The 23,390-nt window shown below is 39.8% G+C and overlaps 1 protein-coding gene and 1 long non-coding RNA gene across 5 annotated transcripts in view; one reads left to right on the top strand and one right to left on the bottom strand.

Moving 5' to 3' along the window:
• Positions 1 to 23,390, bottom strand: part of LOC139814115 (neurotrimin) — a 278,622-nt gene that overhangs the window by 79,829 nt on the left and 175,403 nt on the right. For all 4 annotated transcript variants that reach the window (XM_071780135.1, XM_071780137.1, XM_071780136.1 and 1 more), the window contains one exon: positions 6,313 to 6,535. In XM_071780135.1, the coding sequence (XP_071636236.1) occupies positions 6,313 to 6,535 (223 nt within the window). The remainder of the gene's footprint in view (positions 1 to 6,312; positions 6,536 to 23,390) is intronic.
• Positions 1 to 23,390, top strand: part of LOC139814116 (uncharacterized) — a 193,316-nt gene that overhangs the window by 63,155 nt on the left and 106,771 nt on the right. The gene's annotated exons all lie outside the window — the stretch shown is intronic.

Raw genomic sequence — 23,390 nt, 5'->3', positions numbered from 1 at the left:
TTTAGAAACATATGATTTCCTACTCGTCCTATATTATTTTGAAAAATGAAAAATACAACTGCTACTAAGCACATAATTTACAAAAAGTGAATTGTGAAAGCGGATTCGAGCTCGATAACGATTACGCGACGGTAATTACATGCCGTGGGGAAAAGAATTTCGTCATAACTACGGTAAACATCTCTCCGGCGATAGAGAAGATTCGAGGGGATAAATCAACTGGAGGAAAGTTGGTTAATCTTCATCGAGAGCGGTAAAGACTTTACGGATTGTTTTCATACGAAACTTTCGAAGCGGTTCCGTAGACGTCTGCCAGACTTTACCGGAGGTAGATCTATCGTTATTACGAAATATTCCCACGTTCTTACGAACGTCCGGGGGTAACTTGATTACGGCGCGGAGTCTTACGAAGAATTCATACAATTTCTAGAATGCCGAGACTTGATCAATCATCTTCCTTCCGTGAAGAGAATGCAATGATAATATTAATCTTCTTAGGGTGAATAACGAATTACATAATCATCTGCATAGCATATTTTTACAAACTGAAAGTTATAATCCGTTATATCCGTTATAATAAGTTATAATATATTATACTAGATATCGTATTGTCAACGGTTCTAAAGACAATTCACTGAAATTTTTAACTGAATTTTATTTGTCTAGTTGAGATTTCTAGCTATAGTCATCCAATGTATTCCTTTCGAACGCGCTCTTAGATTGCCGTGCGTTTCGTGCTACATTTCTACCGTGTGTTCGTAACGTAATTAGGAAGTGTTCTGGCACAAACGGCAGAGAGCATAGCTGGACAGGACTCAAAGGAGCCTTTAACGTTTCATAAGTATGCGACTCTGGCCCGGGACTCTCTCTCTCTCTCTCTCTCTCTTCTCTTTCTCGCATGTTCGAGTAATCCTCTCTTCCTAGGTTACTCCCTTGAAGTGCGAGGCTACATTAGATCATAATTAGTATACACGAGCCGTCGTACAAAAGCAGCTTACATAACGAATACAGTGTCGCGGAGTCGTCGTTTCCGCAAACTCATTTTGCACGATGTAGTTTCCATAATGAACGTTTGGTCGGCAAGTTACGCTAAAATCTGCGAATGCCGTTTATTAAAGTTCGCGAGCGGAAATGATTCTGCGAACAAAGGTCCGGAAAAATATGTATCCCAGAATACTGTAATAAAACGGCTCCGTTCGCTTTGTGTGATGTTGGCACCAAACTTGTTCGCGAGTCAATAGAAGCGTCCTGCTACGAACGATATTGTCTTTTTCGACTACCACTGGCAAAGATCGCGTTTGCGCGCCCCAATCGAAAGTCTAACGGAGTCGCAATTCGATATATGTATATCCATAGTTTCAAGTTTGGACTTCAAGGCTTACAGTACCATCAAAATAAATATATGCTTGAAAAATTACATTTTCACAAAAAGTTTGGTGAGCACAATTGAATTTTGCCTCGTTTTGTTAATACGAAATCTTCCTGCGTTTTCTAAAACCAATTTACTTTTTTCTCAAATTTAACTAATGTAATTAACAATTATTTAATTAATAAATTTAACTAATAAAAATTAATAAATTTAACTAATCTGAAAAAATTGATATCAAGTATACATACGTGATTTGGATATCGGGACAAAAATTGATAACGGAAGAGACAAGAGAGGGAAAGACAGTCCACGATTCGTTTCTTCGACATTGCGAGATCTGGTTTCGATATGCTTGTATTGTATTGAGTAATGTGTATTCCAATGGAAAGTTGTGTATAATGTAGAATCTATGACAGAATCTCTGCCTTAAATGGAATGAGTCGATCGCAGTCGAGAAACTAATAGATACAATCAAATAGATACAAAACAAATCGAATGAATAACCGTTGGTGAGAGAAGTACGTCAGCTCTCAGATGCCATGCTTTTCATATTTACAACTCGTGATCATAGATCGAATGACTGATCGTAAGCGAGAAGTGAATCGTTTTCTGTAGAAAATAAAACGCGTATTACACGATCTTCTTCTCCGTCATGCACAAATGAAGTTTTTCGAAGAGATGCAAGAAGTACAAAGGAAGGAAAGAAGATGGAAAGAGAAGAAAGGCGTTCGATTTGAATGCGTCTAATCAAAGTTAAGTCAGAAATAGTGGGGAAACTATTCGACCCGAGTCTCACTTAAGATAGAGCAAAGTGCACTTTACCGCGAGAATCTGACACTTTCCTCCACGAATACTTCTCCAAGATCTCAAATTATACCCGATAAGAGGCACTCGCGACTAATGAAAAAATTGCTTCCAGATTGCGATCGTTGAATCATGACGATTACCGCTTCCGCGATAATCTTCACTGTTCGCGGAATTGCACCTTGAAATTTCACTGCAGGGAAATCAAATTTGGAAATGAGACTTTCCTGATAAGTAAAATTAATATTATCATATTATTCGTGGTGTTATAAATTCCGTATTAATCCTATTTAGATGAACACAAAATAGTTCTCATGTTATATAATCCTTTTTTATCGCAGAATTTTATAATTACATGTATCGGCTTTGTTATTGTGCCTATACGTATCATACCCTTGATTGTTCTACTTATTAGATGATCTCGATAGCGATAGCTGTCCGTTATTAATTGCGAATAGTCGCGTGCCCCGTGAGGAAATATTCCAGTCTGTGCGAAAATGGTTCATGGCTGGTTCACGATATCTTTATGAGCTTTTACGCGCTCGTAAAGGCAGAAATGAAGTGACGGAGGAGAAAGCGGCGGAGTAGGGATAGTAGGGGTAACAAGAAAGCATGGATATTGCAAATTTGCGAGCCGCATTACCGGAGAGAAAGCATTTATGCCGCGGAAAGCAAGCACGAAGCACGAGTTGAGATATGAGGCGATACTATCCACCGGTGCGACGTCTATCTGGAGGACATAAAGCTTAACGCGTTAATAAAGGTCGGTAGTGCCGAGTCGTTAGCCTCTTCATGATTGGAAGATATGCGTAGCATCAGATACATCGTAGTTACCTAAAATTAATACAATAACATATTTCCAGAGAAAAGTACCATTATTAGAAAATTGGATATTGCAGGTTCCATTTTCACCGATGCTTTACAAAACAGTATAAGTATTAGAAAGAATATGAAACAAGTCAAGAAAATAGTACATAACTTGAAGTGTGAAAAAAATGTGTCACAAAAATAAGAAAAATTAAAAAGGCATGGTCGTTGATTAGAAATGTTATCAGCAGTGTTCTTTAAATATCGATATAAACAAAAAACAATTTGAAGACGGGCAACGTACATAAGTAGACGTGATGATAAAGACGTTTTACGATCGTAACGCGAGGTTGGGAAACAATTTATCACCGGAAGACTGACGAAAAAAAGAAAGAAGAAGGAGAGGGAAAGAGAGAGAGAGAGAGAGAGAGAGAGAGGAGAGAGCGAGAGAGAGAGAGAAAAGCTGACACCCCACCGCGCGGTGCTTTAACGAGAAAAATACCTGCAGTCGTCGAGCAATTTTATTTACAATGGTTAAACGAAATCTTGAAGAATGTAAGCGGCGAACTCGTAAATCGCACCGCGGAATCTATTGTGCTTTGACTTAGAAAAATAAACCCCGTTACATCACCGTCGTATATTTCAACACACAGACACGCGACTGTATAACTTGGATGGAAGGCAAGGTAACGCTGTTTTGCATTCTCCATCACGCTTCGCGTATTCAGGGCACGATGAAAAAGCATATTTTTCAAATACAATGCGTTAAAAACTACCAATTAGTCAGTCCTTCGCGGCGCGGGCGTTCTTTGAGAAATGTTAATAGCGAATATCAGCAGGAAGTTGCGCTTGGAAAACAAGCGAACAAATACAATCACCGCAAAAGACATAGCGTGAAAGCCTCGGGTGAGACGGTAAGTGAATGTAAATACCAGCACAGCTTAAGCCGAGGATGTCCCAGGAAATGGAAATATTTGCGGATGGTTTGGTGCCACGAAAGTTCGGTATTCATTTAAATGGCGATACCCACAAGTTCTCGATTCTGCTAATCAGCTTACTGATTTTCCTACGCGCTAGTTTCACTCTGATATTAGTTCCAGATATTTATCGTGAAATTATCTTGTTAATAATAGCCTTAGAATTAATATCAGCTAATATAAGCTATTAGGTAAGGTAAGGTACATGATTAAGAAACGATAATCCATGCCTAACTTTAGATAAGAATTTTTGCACTAGTTTTATATAAAAGACGTATTATTTGTATGAAAGAATAATACTAGCTTGATAATGCGTTAACGATAAGTATGGGGTATAAAAACTTTCAACTCCTTACGAAGAAAATACATTTTTCTCATAATCATATAGCAGATATATATATATATATATATATATATATATATATATATATATATATATATATATATACATATATAAAATTCATTTATAGAGATAACGATGAAGAGTCTAACGAAGATATATACTTAATTATGTTTTATTATTACTTAACTTTGAAAAGACAAAGTTTTCATTGTTTCATCGCAAAAATTTATAACGCTCTTATATTTTTTTCTGACTGCGAAAAAACACAATAGTACTTTGTAAACATATAAGTGGTTTAAATTGCTTTTCGATTGTCGTATAAGCTCATTGATCCGATTATATGAGGTAAGTCGTAAAATTTATTGGTTATCGCTTCATGAAACCGATAGTTATCGATTTGATGTAAGAGAGTATTCTGCGATCGTTTCTACATTTCTGTGTTAATTCTATATAGAAAGATCGTACAGAGAGAATAACAGAATCGGATGATGGTGGTTAACTATAACAAGAGAAACTCGAACACAAGAACGTAAGCCAGACTCGCGATGTTATTTATCGACGACGGCGATATTCGGTTAATAGAACGGTGCGCGATTACACGGAGGAAGATTTTATCAACGTAAGTTCGGACTTGTTTTATCGGTTGTACTTAAATGCGTGTTTCCGAACTTACCTATCTCTCTCTCTCTCCTCGAATGATGAGTAATTACGTTACCATGAAAGGAAAGTATAATACAATGCTCTCTGGATCCTTCTCGAGCAAGCAGGTGTGTATAGTCGTTACTCTTTAGGATCATTTGTTCAACCGTTACGTTAAGGGTCAGGGCTAGAAATGATAAACGACCCGTTCTCTTTACCCACCTTCTCGCCATCGGGCTTCGTCCCGTGTGTTTCTCCTCCGAGATCACCTCCGAGGGGAATATAACGGGCGCGTTGGAGGAAGAAAAAGGAAAGAAGGGAGAGAAATACGACCGCCCCGGTCCCTTCGTTCACCTTCGTCTTAATGTAGGCGAAATTTAAAGAGGCAGCTTCTCGCTAGCAAGGGTTAAAGAGAAAATTCGTGACCTCGATTGTGATGACGATCAAGATGACGATCAAGACGACATTGATGACGGCGCGGGCGCATCGTGACGGGAAAAACGCGCAAGGAGGCACGCGAAGACGCGCCGCCCTCGGGACGATTTAAATCAATTCGCCGCGCACCGTGGTAGATAAATTCCCGGCCTGACGTTTAAGCGATCGCGAAAGTTTTTCGTAGCGAGCTGTACGTGCGATATGGCCTGGTATAAAAGTTTGCTCTTCAAACGATCCGGTCGGCAAACTTCTTTTCGCGCTCGTACTTCGGGTATACCGGTGCATGATTAAATCGGGTATACCACATCGCGAATGATGTATGCGAATTGCTTGCGTTCTGCGCTGACGTACGTGCGTTCGATTATCGGCAAGTAATTACTTATGCAAACTCGAGGAGCGAACTTCTCGACACGTCGGCGCGTATCTCTCCGAATTTATCTCTCCGCGGCGCGCGGCGTGGCGCGACGAAACGAACGGCAGCGCGGCGATAAAGGAAAGCGAAAAAGTTGAGGGGTGTCGTTATAGAATTTAAGTCCGCGCGGATAATTTTGCGGTAATGGAAAGCCCTATCTCTGGAAGAAGAAGGCAGAGCTTAGCTCAACATCGGTATCAACCAATCCCAGGTGTTCAATTGGCGCTCCGCCAGAATTTAAGCTCGGCTTAAATTTCGCGCAGTTGCTACGTAACTAGGGCAGATTCAGATTAGAATTAACTAATTGTTGCGTACACCGTCGTAATTAGGCAGGATTCCCGCATGCTCCCCGCGCATACTAATATTTGATAGAAACCTAACCGCGAGATATCGCGCAGAGAGGAAGTTAAATCTACTCCATCGCACGCAATCGTGACGTTTCACAATCGGTAATCTGCTTTTCAAATCTTTATACACACGTTTAATTGAGCGTAATCCAACGTAAAACTATATCGAAATAACTTACCGATTACATTTAAATGGACTAGATGACTCATGTGGGGTGTTGTGGAGACCTGGCATTCGTAAATACCGCTGTCCCGATGCTGCGGATACTTTATTTGGAGCGTCCAGTCGTCCGAATGAGCGTTGTGGATCGCTCGAAATCGCTGGTCGTTCGTGTACGTATAACGGCCAATTGTGAGCAAATGGACGTCCCTGTGACGTACCCACGATACTTGTAGCGTCATCTGCAAAGGAGAAAATGAAATGAGTTAGGACGCGGACGGACGAAAAAAAAAAGACGGGAAAGACCGATCCACGAGAATCACGAATGATTTCACGCTGGTTGAGCTTAGTCCGGACCTGGAATCTTTTGTGTGCTTGGTTAAGGGTTACCCATTGTACCGGGACATGTAATTAGTGGTTCGTTTGTGTCTGGCGTGCTGGTAATTAGCAAAATATCGGTCAGAACTTTCAATCACGCTCCCGACCAAGAGCTTTCAACGCTGTGCTTGGTGCGACTTGTCAAACAAGCAAGTTTTCTTGTTTGATAAGCGTGCACGAATCGAAATACGAATAAATAAAATTTAAAGAAACAAAGCTTTTATATAAGGAATTAATAAAAATTCTTAAGTCGGAAAAAACACGAACTAAATAATTCAGTTTTTATTTTTGCACGTTGGAGAGTTAGAAAAGTGTGATCGTTCACTTCGAAAGGATAATTCATCGCTGCGCAAACCAACTGTCGTCTTTTTGACAGATGTAACGCGCGTGCACGAGACAGCGACTCGTAAGCTGATACCGCTGTCGCGGTTTCCAATGGCACATGTAATAGAATAAATTACAAAGCGTACGCGAGATCTAAATTCAGACTCGTGAGCGGGATATACGACGCTACATCAGATACAACTTTCGAGCGTGCGCTCCGAGCGAGCGTTCCTTCCTTCTCGTACGGAGGAATTAATGAGTCGCTTTGCATATCGTTGCGAAGTTAGCGTGCGAGATAAAACGCCTCGAGCTGCGATAATTGGACACCCGGACCCAGCGACGTGTAAATATTTGCATCCTTCGAGTAAGGTCGATACGCATTACTCGAAAGGCATTACATGAACCTGTGCATGCAGTAATGGTTCGGATGCGTTTCAACATGCTACTGTAGATGTCCTAAATGTGGCTCTGTCCCATGCGGAAATGTTCGTTCCCGCATTGCCCTCCGATATTGCCGGACAAATTGAATGTCACGGTATCGAAAGTTAAGTTCATATCGAAGGTCGAAATTAATTAAATTTTAATTAAGAGTTAATGACGCGACCAAGTAAACATGCGATACGTAACGCAACACATGGAAAATTGAATTAATCGAGTTAAAATTAACTGAATTTGCCATACTAGTTGTTCCAACAATAGCTTCAAACAGGCTTTAAAGTTTGCAACGTTAAATATTACAAACATGAGATCGCCATAGCGTAATGCATAATGCGTAGTAATACTCATCCTCTGCACTGTTTCGCGCACTGTCCTTAAATTTTAATGCTCGCTTCAATTTCTGTCCGAAGTCTTTCATTAAGTGCGCCATTGCCTGGATTCCGGGGGACCGATATACCTACCTACTACAACTATTCTCTCTCTCTCTCTCTCTCTCTCTCTCTCTCTCTGTATATATACATATATATATCTTCGTTCTCTCCGAGATTCGCTTCCCTGGATCCTTATCCAACTCACTTCGTAGTTTCCGAGAGGACCTCGCTCGGTGGGTCCTACCGGACGAGTACGAGTTGCCGCGGAAGTTTCGGCGACCTAAAGATGTCCCTTGTTCGAGAACTTGCAGTGATATCCGAGCAGATAAGGAAGAGGTAGTCCGTTGATAAGGGTGTCTTCTTAGTGGGAAGAAAGGGGGGAGAGAGAAAGGGAGAAGAGAGAGAGAGAGAGGGGATGGGTAGGAGAGAAAGAGACTTTCATCCTTAACGACGAAAGATGAAATCGCGCTGAAGCAAAGCCTCGTAAGTAGATGCATTCGAGTTTGGTCAAACAAGACTCGCTATCTCGTTTTTGCCGCGCATAGTTTTATTACGCTTGTCGCGCGTGTGCGTATCGCGCGCACCCGTTATGTCTCCTGTTAATTTATGATATGCGCGGCCGACATGAAATGGCATAGTTGCTCGAAGGCTTCCGGCCGTGCCGGATTCAGGACGGTAGGTCAAACACTGTTGACTCTGCATCCTGCGTTCCTGGTTCTCGCATCGGCTCCTGACGCCGAACCGCATAGTTGGCCTTTGCATACCGATTCTGTTGTCATCACGCAAATACGATTTATGCGAATTCCCTTTCTCGTAGCCCGCCGAATGCAGATAGATAGATGGATAGATTTATTCTGTCGTTTGATAAATTTGCCGAAAATGATGGCAGATATTAAGTGAAATAATAGATGATCTGATATAACTATAAATGCAAGAATTTGAGTAGGATAGAAAAATTATAACGGTTAATAATAATATTACGGTATTCAAGAAATGCACCACTGAGATTTTAATACTGCAGTAACGAAGATAGACAGTAAATATTAACGTTCATTCCTCTCACAACCAGATAAAATAGTAGAATGTTAAGTAACTTGTTTGTGAAAGGCTGGATACCGTAAATAAATAAAACAGTATTATCTACCGGAATAGTGAACACGTAGCCTCGTTTGATGAGGAATCGATCAATTTACCGTTTCGTTGTGATGTTATGCTGCTTGACATGCGAGTTATTGCAATCGATTTCGGGTGAGATTACCGCTGGAAGTTTCCGCCAGCGAATCAAATATAGCGTGCACACATTTCCAACGATGGAGAATTTTCGATGAGTTTTACGCCCCATGGCGGAATTGATATAATTACCGATCAATTATCTCGCGTAAACAAATCCCGCATAAGAAAGAAGATTCTGACTTTATTTTATACCGGATAACATGAGAACGTGACATGAAAAGTAAATTACCCTCTCATCCTCTCTCTCTCTCTCTCTCTCTCTCTCTCTCTCTCTATCTATCTATCTATCTATCTCTATCTCTATCTCTATCTATCTCGTCATGAAACACGTTATATTACATCTGAGAAATCAGCCCGACTCACGATGGCATATTCTATTGAGAGATACAAATCGTTATACAAAACACATATAAGACTCCGCCGTAACGTAACTTTGGTCAGTTCGATAATTAATACCGGATTGATTTCGTCATGGTTATATAATTGTTCCCGTTCTAATTGTGCCTGTCAAACTGTGATTTACGTGATATATTTTTTGTGGTGTTGCTTTAAAATTGAATTTAAATCGCGAATAAAAATAATCTCTCAAATAAATATATCGATGAAATCCGCCAACCCAAACTACAAGCAAGCAGAAAAGTTCATTATTCGCATATTATAAAATCAAAATTGACAGTTTTATAAACCAGAGGGAAAGCTGTTCTTCTGAATATGATCGTATTTTTGAATTATCATAATACGCTCGCTCATAAAATTTACGCTGCACTGAGAGATTGTGAAATTTAAACGAGACTATAAAGTGTATTCGAGTCTATAAAAGTATATGCTGGTTTGTTATAAGGCAATTAACTGAAAAATAGTGTGCTAATACGATACATTTGAAATTATTATTTTACCGAATAAAGTCAGATTATCGACTGCCACTTTCATATATAAACAATCGTTTTATTGCCTGGCGAATATAGCTGCTATGCCACAGGCACTCGATTCGTTTGATTTCAAGATAAAAACGCAATTTAATCATTAAAAACTGGCAATTTTTAATTGGCAACGTGAAAAACGTATTTTGTACGTAACATTATTAGTTCGATTATTATCCCGATCGATAGTATTACGAACATTAAGCCGATTAAAAAAAGCGGAGAGATTAGGTACGAATCGATATAACGAGGTAGTCTGAACTTCACAATTATGTTGGTCGTTTATCTCTTTTGTCTTTTCATTTATTATATATCAGTTTTGATATATTTATGGTTCTTATACTTCTGTTAACAATTGAAACAGTTTGAAACTTAACGAATGTTCTCTGTTTCTCTCTCAAATTGTTTCTTATTAAAATAACCCAAATTAATTAACAATTACTTAACATGCTAATCAAGGAAGTTACATTTATTAAATGCGGTTGTAATTTTTAAAATTACCGTACTATTCGCGTACGTCGTTACATTATAGATAATGTAATTCACGCGCCAATGACAATTCGTATCTGTCACGATTCGTATCTTGAGCAGGTTTATCTTGAGACAATCGTTCTAGGGGTCAATAGGAACAAATAGTCTATTTACCCCATGGAATTGTGCCTATATCCGCGCAATTTTATCTCAACAATCTCCATTCACGACGATCAAATTGTCCATGAAGCTGTTTCTACCTCTCGACGACGACTTCACGCCCTTCTGTTCTTTCACAAGATATTTTTGCCGTACCTTGGCCAAAAGTGTCTGGAAAATCTTATTGCTCTATCACGTTACGTGCGATATGTTTGCAAAAACTCGTTTATTATTCGTCTTTTATCATGTGATTTATTCGTCAATTTCAGCTTTGTTCCTGTCGTCTTATCTTATTATATTGAAAACATTGCGCTTTTCGATTTATATTATTCTCTAACTTGAAGAAAACTACATCTAACATTAATGTCAACAATCGTGAAATTGCACGAATCAAAATATCGAATGCATAGTTGCAAAAATATAAATATATAACTTATAACAAGAGACCATAAGGCTTTATGTTTATTTGAAAGGAATCCGATCACAGTTTCGCTGAAAATATTTGCTGGCGACAAACAGGATGATCACAGGAGAAAAACATGCTTTTAGCGCAGCATTGCGGTGGTCCGGAGAGCGCGCGAGTGCGCGCGTATATTAGCATTTCTCGTATATATTTTTCGTCGGTTTATGCGCATATTGCCGGCCGGAGGCGCTAATTGCCGTTGTCGCACTCGGCTGGTACAGGAAGAGCGTTGTTTTATTCCGCGCGTACCGGATGTGCATCGTGCATCGTGCATCCTACATGTACAGATGAATGCGACAATACACACGAACGCGTTGTCCCGTCCGATAAGCTTCTCACGAGGATTACAATGTCGCGCGCAGTTCACGTTGTCCCTATCCGCCCTATCCCCATACGCCTGCATTTTTTATCGCCTGTGCGATTTTCGAGACGACTCACATACGATTAACGGTACTCTACGCGTGTTCTATGCTCTGATCTTTTAAGAAGAAGATTGCGTCAAGCAAGAAATTAATAAATAAAATGACGAAAATATAGAATTTTTATTTTTTTACGTGCAACTTCTTTTAAAAGAATAAGACATATAAGTTATAAATTGTGAGAAAGATTCGAGGAAGCAAATATTGTTAAAATCTCTGTCGAAACAAACAATTTATCTTTGAAAAACTTATTTCTACTTTTCGTAAAGAAGATATTTTAAGTATAATTAAATTAAATGAAAACTTGTGATGCGCTGACGCGACTAAAAGCTGGAATTATTCAAGCAGTCCCACATCACAATCTTGACTTTCTATCTTAGTCGTTACATGCCTGAAAAAGATGCTTTTCCTGAGAGTTTCTGAAATAAGACATTTCCCTTGTTTTGTGCTCAAGTCACGAAATATTCAGAGACTTTCTAGATCGCAAAAGAGAACTCGTTCGACAGTTAAGGTGACTAACTACTGCCAATTAATGATCTTTAAGGGCATAACGGATTTCCGATATCCTATAGTTCACCAAAACGTGTCGAACCACTTTCAAGCGCCATCAGCCTTCTCCGTTAAGACGCTTCTCTTCCTCGTTTGCCTCTTGACGACAAGGAAGATAAGGTTTCACCTTACTCCCTTTCGTCTACTAATCGATAGATTTTCTTGCCGAAACCCTCATTCGCTATGGTGATATTCCAATGCGCTTAGCATCACTCTTAATTAAATTTTTAGGATTAAATAGTTGATGCAAAATGTCAGCTGTTCAGAATTGGTTGTCTCCGCATTGTTAGTTGCAATTAACTGAGTCCGCTGAGTCCTATTTTTAGGGTCATTAAGGGAAAAACATGCGACAGAAGGATAGCTGAATTTCTATATTTGGGATAGATTTTCAAGTAAAGGATTATTTTCCAGAGCTATTCTTACATTACGTTCTGAGGGCGTTCGTAAATTTAATCACATATCGAATATCAATATCGCAAGGTACTGCGCGAGACCATGTCTCGACGAAAATAGACGTAGACAAGTGACGCACTTTCGGATATTTATATATAATCGAGTACATATTGCATGAAAATTTTTAAAATGTTAAAATTCCTAAAATTTGTTGTTTTGCATTTATTTAAAAATTTGTGATCCTCTCACGCATATAAAATTAATAATAAGTCAAAATCGATTTTAGACGAGTTGGTCCGTTCAATACTTTTACATATATATTTAACACTTGTGCATATTTTGGATTGTGTTTTACACGCTTCGGAGAAGAGTTACACGAAGGCTATTTTTCGACATTTCGAAATATATACGCGCTGCGAATATATGCGTGTCGACCGCATGTAAATCGACTCAGCTGGCCGAACGAGGTTACGTTAATTTCGTAGCTATCACAGTTGAATAAACGCTAGAAACGCTTACGGGGGCGTTGTCAGCGAAATTCCCCGGCGCGTGCACACAATAAAATTGGATATCGGACAAGCTTTTCAGCCGGGTCGCAACAAAAGTGGTGGTGGCCGCGCGTCGGATTACGAGTCGCTAAATACGTAGATATAATTCATTGCTCGTTAGCGGCACTTTGATAATTAGCTCGACCGCCAAATTATATTTCGGGTGCGCAGATTATATGCGGCGTTTAATCGCATGGAGCGAAATTGCTTCGCATCGCCGCATACCGCCGAAGTATAACTATCGATTTTTTAAATCTTGATTTTTGCCTTCTTTTTACGGGTAGCTTTGTGACGAATATAACGTAACGATTGCCGCATATGCAGCATGAGGATTAAAACGCTGAAAACTGAAATTATCTGCGGTAATATCTCCTTTTCTCTCTCCCTCCTTCCCCCTCCCGTCCCTCTTTCTCTACACACACATATATAATGTGTGTGTGTGTATAAATAAGCCCGTGTATGTATAATTCCTGCGTGACCCAGGAGTGCGGATGCAATTAATGTCCGCAATATTTAATTCCTCGTTATACCACTCCGTATCTATAATTATTACTGCGTTCAGTGAGATTCTATTCGGCAGATTTTATTCGCGGGAATTGCGAATAGAATCTACACGTAATATAATAAAATAAACGAAAATTCGTGAAAAATTCAAGCGAAGTACAATGTGAGAGTTGTACGGTATATTTCCGAAATATTCCACCTTTTATATAGAAACGGTTATATATATGCCGTTGCGAGGAAAATTAAACGTTTATACATCGACGACGGTGGAGATGAATCCAGTGTCGTTTAATGACGATCGTCGAAGTGACAGCACGCAGCTGTTTATTCCTCCCCTATTTTGGGAACTGCAATCATTCGATGTTTCTCGTCATTCGAAGCACGTTAATTTCACCATACGACATCAAATATTCCACTAATCAACTAATGCAATGAACTCAGTATCGGTCGTCATTAAAATCCGCGAGCAAGAAGACAATAATCGCGAAACAAAATTGAGAAATTAGCGAATAATTGAAATGATCGTCAGGTACAGCTTGTCGATTATTAAGATCGCATTTATAAGCGGTACTGGTTATGAATAATAATGCGAAAAATTTAGGTTCGACGACACTTTGAATCGGTATTTGCGAATTTTCGGGCAAAATACCCAACATATAGTGACGAAGATAGATACGTGAAGAATAAAGTTTTGTACATGCGAAGAGAAAGATATGACTCTATTTTTCTCTATCTTTCTTCTGCATGCTCAATATTGCTGAATCGACACGTTCCATTCGATGAATTCTAAAGCGTCCGACTGGAAACCGCTCGTAGCTTATCAATCGCCGGAGCTATTGATAATGTTAGTGTGTCCCCGCGCCCGCTTCCGGTATATTGTATCGATTCGACGATGTACGCTATCGAACACGGTCGACGTTTCGGTGTTGCCCCACGAGCATCACCGCCGTTGATACTTAATTAAGCCATGCTGGTAAATATCGCGCGAATATCAGTATTTTTACCATTTTTCTCACCAACGCATATTTGAGTATGGCAACGAGAGAAACTCATTTTTCCTCGATTTTCAGATCCGCAAGTGGATTCCGCGAACTTTATGAGTTTCAATTAATTATACAGGCTGTCCCAGATCGAGGAATATTTCAGCAACGCCCTTGATGAATGTAAAGTCGACGTTTCCTTGATCGAGAGAGAGAGAGAGAGAGAAAGAGAGAGAGAGAGAGAGAGAGAGAGAGAGAGAGAGAGAGAGAGAGAGAGAGAGATTTCGAAAAATAACGTGAAATCGAAATAATTCAAGCAAATTGAAAAAGAAACGGTTCTCGTAATAAACCGTAATCTCGACGGGACTTTACGGGAATCGTTATCTGAGAGCTTGTAAATCAGAAATTCGGAATGATATAATTATTCGCGAGAGCGTTCTCACTCCGGAACTTGAATACTTGATTACTCGACAAGTTCAATTAGCAATTATCGTTCTGAGGTGGAGCGCATTGAGTAGCGTATAAATGTTTGATAGCAGACAGTTCCCAAGTCATCGCGCTTTTACATCCCGTATAAGGATGGACGAGGTTAATTCGATCCCATTTGCGAATGCGGTATGCATTGCGGATGCGAAAGGTCAAAGGATATGTCCTCTGTACCTGCGTTCAATCGATTAATTCAAAGTTCACAATTAAGCTTACCCCATCCGTGCGTAATAATTAAATGTGTCATTAGCGTACGTCGTGTAAAAATTTCAAAAGCAGGAATACAAGAATAAATTAACTCTTTAACCGATTTATAAAAACTTTCAAAAAGCGATAAGCATAAGCAGTAATATTACATATGAAGTAATAGTCATTTTGTTAAATAGTCATTTCGTCAAGTAGACATAATATTTCTCATTAATTATAAGAAGGATATTAATTTTAATAAAGAAAGTGTTAGTTGCAATCCCTTTTTTTCCCAGAAACTTCATTAATTACCTGCGTCGCGAACAAGTATTTGGTAGAACTGGTGCTTTCATGTGCCACCATCGCTTACGCGAGTTTCTTTTTATAACAAAAATAAAAGAAAAAAACCCTTAACTCGTGGAAAGTTGTATTATTACGACAAGTTTCGCTGTCCAAAGTGTCGCCAAAGCAAAAGCGTCCGTAACCGCGCCTTCACCTCTACAACGACTTTCCGGAGACTATTTTCATTCCAACGTAAACGACTTTCGACGCACAGCAATGCGCCTGCACGAAACGAGCTTGCGAATAAACGTGCACGCACGTACGCGCTTTACATTTGTATTTTATAGTGAAAATGGTAGAAATGTTCACAGCTAATATAATGAAATATCAAAGTAGGATATTTTGTCGGCAAAAGAATAGCTTTAGATGTTTTAGACTAATTGAAAGAGCAAAGAAAGGACAAACATGAAGAAAATAATAAATTCATCAATCGATTCCTTTCTCTTGATGAAAGATGAAGATATCCAGGCCGAAGCTGACCAGGTATTAATCTTGCCTCGACTCTTGAGTCAGGGAGTTAAAGTCGTGGTTGCACGCCGCCGCGCCGCGGCCGTCGGGGAAATCGCACGGCGTTCTCTCGCCGGTGAGGAAACGAGGGAGGACTGGCGGAGACGAGAGGGAAGAAACGATGGCGACTCGAGGGAGGGTTGCGTATCGCGAACTAGTTTGTCTACCACGTTCTATCGGTTAACCATTCGTCTTCGTGCTGCATTGCTCGCTCAGTCTTTTACAGTGTCCCACCAGCCGTGGAAGAAGCTCCTCCGCTTTCCGTACCCTCAGGGAGAACTCAAATTTCTCCCCGGTTTTCGTCCCTCTGCTCTCTCAGCCTCAATGTGCAGAGTAAACGTTTCGCGTGACGCGTATGGGTAATTCGATTCTTAAGAGTCGGTCGTCATCGTCAATTTATCCACGCTTACCCTTGCAAAGCATCGAATTTCAGTTAGGTGTGTTTGGTGTGGTATTGTGCTCTTTTAGCAAGAGCTTTCAGATTTGTACCCAACATATGTTTGCAGGGCGCAGATTTGCAGTGCGCTTTCCATTGTCCAGAAATGCATCGTTGTGCCTGTGCTTGTGTGATCGGATATTTTAAAAGTTCTCATCTAAAAAGATTTAATAGAAGCCTGATATTGGAAATATTAAATCTAACAAATTAAGCTTTAAGATAACAGATGATCAAATGTTACGAGAAAAATCGTTGACCTAATTAACGGAGCTGCATTAACCGAGTATATCCATCTTATCATTAGTTATCAGATCGGACGGCGGAAAATGAAAAGTGCACCCTTAACGCGTTTATCCGCACCACTATTCCTCCTTCTACCTCTAGGCATTGATATTTAATGAATTTTCTTCAGATAAATACGGGCGAGGAACTGAAAAATTACTGAACCGACAAGAAAACAGGGAAGCAGACATTAAACGAGAAAATTAGAAAGAAACGATGAAAATTTATCGAACGACTATTCGCTTCAAGCCAGAAATAGTATACGTTCGGCTTCACGTTACTTTCTTATTCGACTTTAATTTGTTCACGCCTTTATCTTGTTGCGATCTCCGTTCACTACTTATTGTAAAAGCTATGAGGTTACATTGAATTCTAAAGCTTTTGTTCGAAGATGATCAGAATATTATCGTAACATAATATAACGCCGCTTATTTTTAATAATGTTGACGTTTTATCACAATAATAAAACTAATAATAATCGCAATCATAACAATGACAATAATATATTAAGCTATGACTTTATTGTTAGAATTACTCTTTTTCACTTGCGTTATCATAATTTTAAATCAATTTTAAAAAGCGAAGCACCTAGTTTGACCTTTGAAGATTGGCTTTCACGTTACATTATCATTTTCAACTGCAGGGGATAGCTTTGGATTGTCCACAAGAGATTGCAGAGGAACGTTATCCTGAATGGAAGGTATCTTTGAGATTTTATAGCTGTAGCAGTTATACGAAAGCGTAGAAAAGTTTGCTGCGCTATTTGGTCCAGATTCACCGACATCGAGAAGCGTTCCACGAGCGCAAAATTCCACCGCGAACGTTCGCGTGCCTTCAACCTTTGCGGATATATTTCCGCGACGTTCCGTACCAAACCGTTCACACACGGTGGCACACATACGCGCACGCGGAACAACAAGCGACCGAAAGTAAAGACGTTGCCGCAGCAATTTGAGTGGACGAGAAAAGAAAGAGAAAGGCGGAGAAAGAGCGAATAACAGACAAACGCAATATCGCGGAAAAGTTTTGGCGTGACGTTAAGGCAAAAATTAGACTTTTTAATGAGACAAACCACGGTGACCGTTTACCATACTTGGGTGTTATCACGTTCACGAGCGCAGACATACAAAATAATTAAAATTATGCTTAATTTTACAAAGTCCTACAGAAATTCAGTTCTCGATGCATCTCCGTTCCACTCGCTCACGAGTTAATTATCATGTTTTGCACTTCACGATAATATTCGCGGTAATATCGCGTCCCATACAATTTTATGCGAGATAGGTTGATAGGTAGCGCGTTAATCAAGGAAGTCCGAAAAACCGTGTCCGCCTCCACTCTTCGTTCCTTACTGACGTGACTTTTTTATTCTGTATTTTATCCTATTCCATCCGTTATTGCATTATGCATATCACATGGCCTGCTGGATAGCGATGCAATTGTGCCGCTGCCGTCCAGCCGAACACGTACAGAAGAAATTCCAGAAAAGTGTACAGCCTCCGTCAAGAGATGCAAGATGGATCAAGAAAGAAAAAACGAGAGAAAGGAATTGAGAGAAAAGGAGGACACGGGAGAATAGGGATAATCGGACGGAGCACGAGGGACGGTCGATGTACTTCAAGCCGCAAATTGTAACCAAAAACTGCTTGGTATTCAAGTCGCAACGTCCTTTCGCCCCTCGTATTCCGTTTTTCGCTTTGGTCGTGTTGAAGCAGAATGGAAATGCGGATTGATCGATAGTCCCTCGCGGACCGTCGCCGCCGCCCGCGTCGTCGCCGCAAAAGGATTCGGCGGTCACTCGGCGCTCGGCGAATAAAGTGGCGGAAGCCTTGCACCGCACCGTAGTGACTCAACGTAATCGAACTTTTGAGAAGCCAAGTGCACGTAGCGCGAATAATACCGCTTCTTGGCTGCTGAAACTCTCTGGTTCGTCCTTCGTTTGTTACCACTCCGCCCAAGTACGACCGACACGTGCTTCTTTGTTTCCCTCCTTAAGTAGTTCTCCGTCTCTCAGTTTTCCGATATTCGTCCCCACGTTAAGAAATCGGCGAACTTTGTCAAATAAAATTTATTTTCAATTATTTTTCTATAGGTATACGAGAAAACTAAGAAGAAATATATATATATTTTTAGGAAAATCTATTTTATGAAATTGTTATATAATTTATCCTTATCAAATATCTGTTTTATCATATTTCTTTTCATTTTGTATTATATATAGTTATTATTTTAATAAAAAAAATTGTTGAATAAATTGCACAGAAAAGAACAGATTTATGTATATACGGTACATTTGTATATTTGTACGAGAGCATTGAGTCGCGAAAGTTTTGCCACTCAACCAACCTGTTTCTTCTCGTGTACAGTGTGAGATACATAAAATAGGTCGATGTAATATAAAGCGTCGTCGTGTCATCGGTCTTTAGTTCGGGGAGCCTTCCGCCAGCAAATATTTATCGTTTACGTACGAGGTATTCGGAAACGTGAGTCGCATTGCATTCCGTTCTTTCGCGATGTTTACGCTCACGTGGGACATAGGAGCTCGTTGAACGAGTGTAAAACTGGAGAGGCAATGTGTATTTATGTATATGCATAAATCGAATGGGGCTGCGCTAAATTATGGAAAATCGAGCTGTGAATTAAAACGTGAATTAAAATGTTCAGGTTGTGCACGTTGTGCACTCGATGCTTCCAACGCCCAATATCTGTATATATTGTTTGTTAAAAATATTCTTAAAACAACTAACGCGAGTAGAGTCAGAGGTTGTTGCATGATGTAACAACAAACTTGTATATGTACAATTTTACGATTATACTGCACTACTGCACATACAAACGTGATGATTCACTATCGAAGAATAAATGTAGAAACACCTCGCCTCAGTTTTTTCGTTTAAATGTTCATTATCATCACATATTTAATTCCGCATTTTACCATGCTTTTATTATACAGAGATTTAACAGAGAGCGAAGTTTCAGCTATCTCTTTCAGATCTTCACAGAAGCGTAAATCTAACGAGCATATATCGTATTGTATACGTTCATTGTGAAATGTTTACTATCTAAACAATTATTTTATTTTTTTTACAAAAGATAGAATTTAGTATTTCTGACGCTGCTTACAAAAAGATTTGTAAAAAATATGATTATTATCTTTACATGTATATTATTATTATCCTCATGAATATATAAAAAAACAAATTTTTTAAATCGATTAAAAAGCAAAAAGAAAAAGAGTTTTAGTTTGTATCAGAACGTAAATTTAAAATAATAATAATAATAATTAGATTTGTAATCTGTGAAAGACGTGAAAGACGAGTCTGAAATAGTTATCCGATAAACCGAGTTGGTTAAAAAAAAAAAAAAGGAAACAAATTGGTTAATGCGGAAAATTGCAGAAGTGCACTCGGGTTCAGCCTGCGCTCGCAGATCTCTTCGTAATTCGTCGTTTGTGCGCATATTAGGCACTCCCGTACCGCAAGAGCGTGGCCTCCAGATATATAAACGTCGAATTGGACTGCCTCGTGTACGTAAACCAGATTTCTGATGTCAGCTTCAAATGCATCCCGGCAGTCACCGCGTCGTTTCGCAAAGCACTTTGATGCCAGGTCGTAATGCGTCTTAATAGTTAGAGAGTCAGGGTGCGATAGGGTTGCCCACGTTGTAATCCAGATCGAGAGTAGATGGAGGGTATATTTCGACTAAACATGTACACATTAGCTCATCATTCTATTTAATATAAATTATGTTTCGATTGGCGCTGATAAATACGAGGAAATAATTCGGCGTTTCGTTAGTGCTACAATATGCGATATTACTGATTGAATTATTTACAAATTATTTACACGATCGAGCGGGACTGGCAAAGAATACATAAATGAGATATCGACAATACTGTAACAAGATTAACAAATAAGCATTTAGGAATGTGCTTTTTGCCATTCGCATAATTGTTGGATAAACAGCACAAACACAGTCTTGTTTTGAATAAACTCGCTCGCAAAAATGGATATTTTTAACGTCGGTCATAAACCCAAGAATAGGGTAGCGCCGGCTTGTTTTATTTTTAAATGTGGGCATAGAGCGGAGATGGTCGATCAATAATCTCCAGTATTATTATTATGCTGGGCTATTCGTTGCACAGGGTTCCTTCCACGATATAAAAATAAGCATCAAGAGCATCATCGTGCGCATGAAAATTATCAGTTTATTTTCGCAGAACACCGTTACATTGTATGTACGCTGTTGCATCCATGTTGATCATTATCCGCGCGCATCTAAATTAATAAACATGTAGTGTTTCGCTCGCTTTCTCTCTCCCTCTCCCTCCCCCCCCCCCTCTCTCTCTCTATCCCTGCAAATAGTGTTCGTTTCTGAATGACACTGATGTTGTGTCGAATTGGATTTATACAGATTTACCGCTCGACACACAATATATCGTGATTAACACGTTTACAAATAGATCGAATTTAACAACAATATAGGGTAATGAAGTGATTGCATTATTCAAAGAATCCTGCTGTTCGTTGCGCGAGATATTATCGTGAATTTTAATTTAATTTTACAGATTCTGATATCAAAAATTACTGTGGTGCTTCGCATAACGTATCGCGTCGCATAATCCTTACGCGATGATTATGAAAATATTTAAGGAAATCGGATACGCGTTCATGTCCACCGTAGAATACCAATAATCTTCTTAAAAAGTTTCAGTTATCAGAAACATAATGCGATCTTGATCGATTTGGTGTTATTTCTCTCACGATGTTGGCATTCATCTTATTTTCGTCACAACTTGCCGCGCGTGTGGACCACTCGGCGGAATACTGCCGAACATAAAGCTGCTACGCGTGCGATCTTTGACCTCCTACGTATTTTAATCGCGAAACGAAGAGAGAAAGAGCAGGTGCGCGGTACAACAGAGGGTATACAAAGAGAAAGTGGGCGAGGGATGAGTATTCTCATAAGGAGACCAGGCAGCTAGGCGCGCGGAAATGCACGCGGCGCGAATAGGAAATTATAGTCTCGGAGGTAAAGCAGAATCTCTCGGTGAGAAAGGCGAGGTTTCGCATTTGTGCTTGAAGGCGAGATGGCGGCATTTAAGCACCAGCGCGAATTTTCAGACCGCAAATTTTATAGATAGACAGCAGAGTGGTCCGATAAAAGTATCCACACACGTTAAATTTGAAACGGAAGACGGCCGTAAACCCCGACGATGGTTCTTACGTTGTCGATATTATCGGAATCACGCGAGAGGATGCGGTTTATCGTTTTTCTTTGCCGACTCGTAGTCTCGGTTAGTACTTATACCGAGAGAAGAGGAATGGGGAGGATCGTGAACGTGAAGGACGAGCGGTCTGTCTTGTCAATCGCATCCTTGTGAGACTTTCGAGACCTATCTCGAGTTCACGTGGAGTGTCCTCGATTAGACCAACGAAAAAGAAAGAGAGAGAGAGGGTAAGGGAGTACGTCGTACCCCGGGACGTCTCATATAAGAATTCCGGCTAGGCGCGGCGATAAATCACCGCCCACGCCACCAAAATTCGCGAGAATATTGGCTTTTGCATTATTGGTTTTTGCTTCGCGAGCATTCGAGAGAACGTCTGCATCCGCTCTCTCATTCTCGTTCGTCTTTCTCAATCCCGCGTAGCAATGCGAATGCTCCTATGGAGCAGCTGTTTCCTCCGCCAGGCGACAGATTCGTCGAAAAAGAGCCACGTCTCTCTTCTGTTTCTGCTTTCCGCTTTCTTTATCCATTTATCCGACTATTTATGTGTCTTTACATTTAATCCATTCTTCAACCAACGACGTCTCGAGTGAATTGGAGTTTCTAGCATGATAGGAAATTCTACGTTAAAGAAAAGCTCCGCCCCGCCTGAAAATTTAAGCAAAAAGAACTGTTTTGCATCGTATAAATATGAAATAAAATATTTGTTGTTGATTTTGTTGATAAATCATTCGATTAAATTGTAATATATTTCCTTAATTTTTTATTTTTTTTTAAATGTCTGCACATCAAGCGCAAATAATTTGGATTTTTTTTTCGAAATATGCATTTCTACATTGATTTCTCCCATTAATTTCTTTCGGAGAAAGATTAGAAAGATGCGTCGTTTTTGGAATTCTGCATGACTCCGCAGTAATGTCAAGCCTTCTGTTGCACGTCATGCGACTTGGAGATTCAAATAGCGAAAGAAGATTCGGTGCAGGATTCAGGATGGAAAATAAAGGAGAAATTCGTGGGCAAATGCTTTCCAATTTTCTCACGAGCAGCTGTTCCGCGACGCCAACCAGACGCGTCGGTAGGAGCAAAGAATCGTTTGACAGTTTTCACGTTCACGTCAGATCCGAGATTCCAAGAAAGCACGAAGATCGCAAGCGGCGTCGCCATGCGAGCGGCGTTGTTCGACAGTCGTCCGAGAACTCGCGAATTTAAACTGATCATCTATTTCCGAAAAAACCCGACGTCTCCGATCTTTATTAAAATGAAAACATTTTCTAATCAGGTGAAACTGATTCAATGGTTTAGTATTTGTGAACTGAGAATGTTCTCAGTCAAAAATCAGGGACGAACTTCTGGAAATTGATTTACTTCAAATCCGAAAGCTTCCTAAAACCCTTTTTTCGAAAAGTTACCAACTGAAAAGATCGCGCCAATCGCTCTAAGAGAACATGTCATATCGAATCAAGAAAATAATCGAGAATTCG

The sequence above is a fragment of the Temnothorax longispinosus genome, chromosome 6, assembly GCF_030848805.1.
Source record: "Temnothorax longispinosus isolate EJ_2023e chromosome 6, Tlon_JGU_v1, whole genome shotgun sequence".
NCBI classification, from domain to species: domain Eukaryota; kingdom Metazoa; phylum Arthropoda; class Insecta; order Hymenoptera; family Formicidae; genus Temnothorax; species Temnothorax longispinosus.
This window is presented reverse-complemented; position numbering and strand designations above follow the sequence as displayed.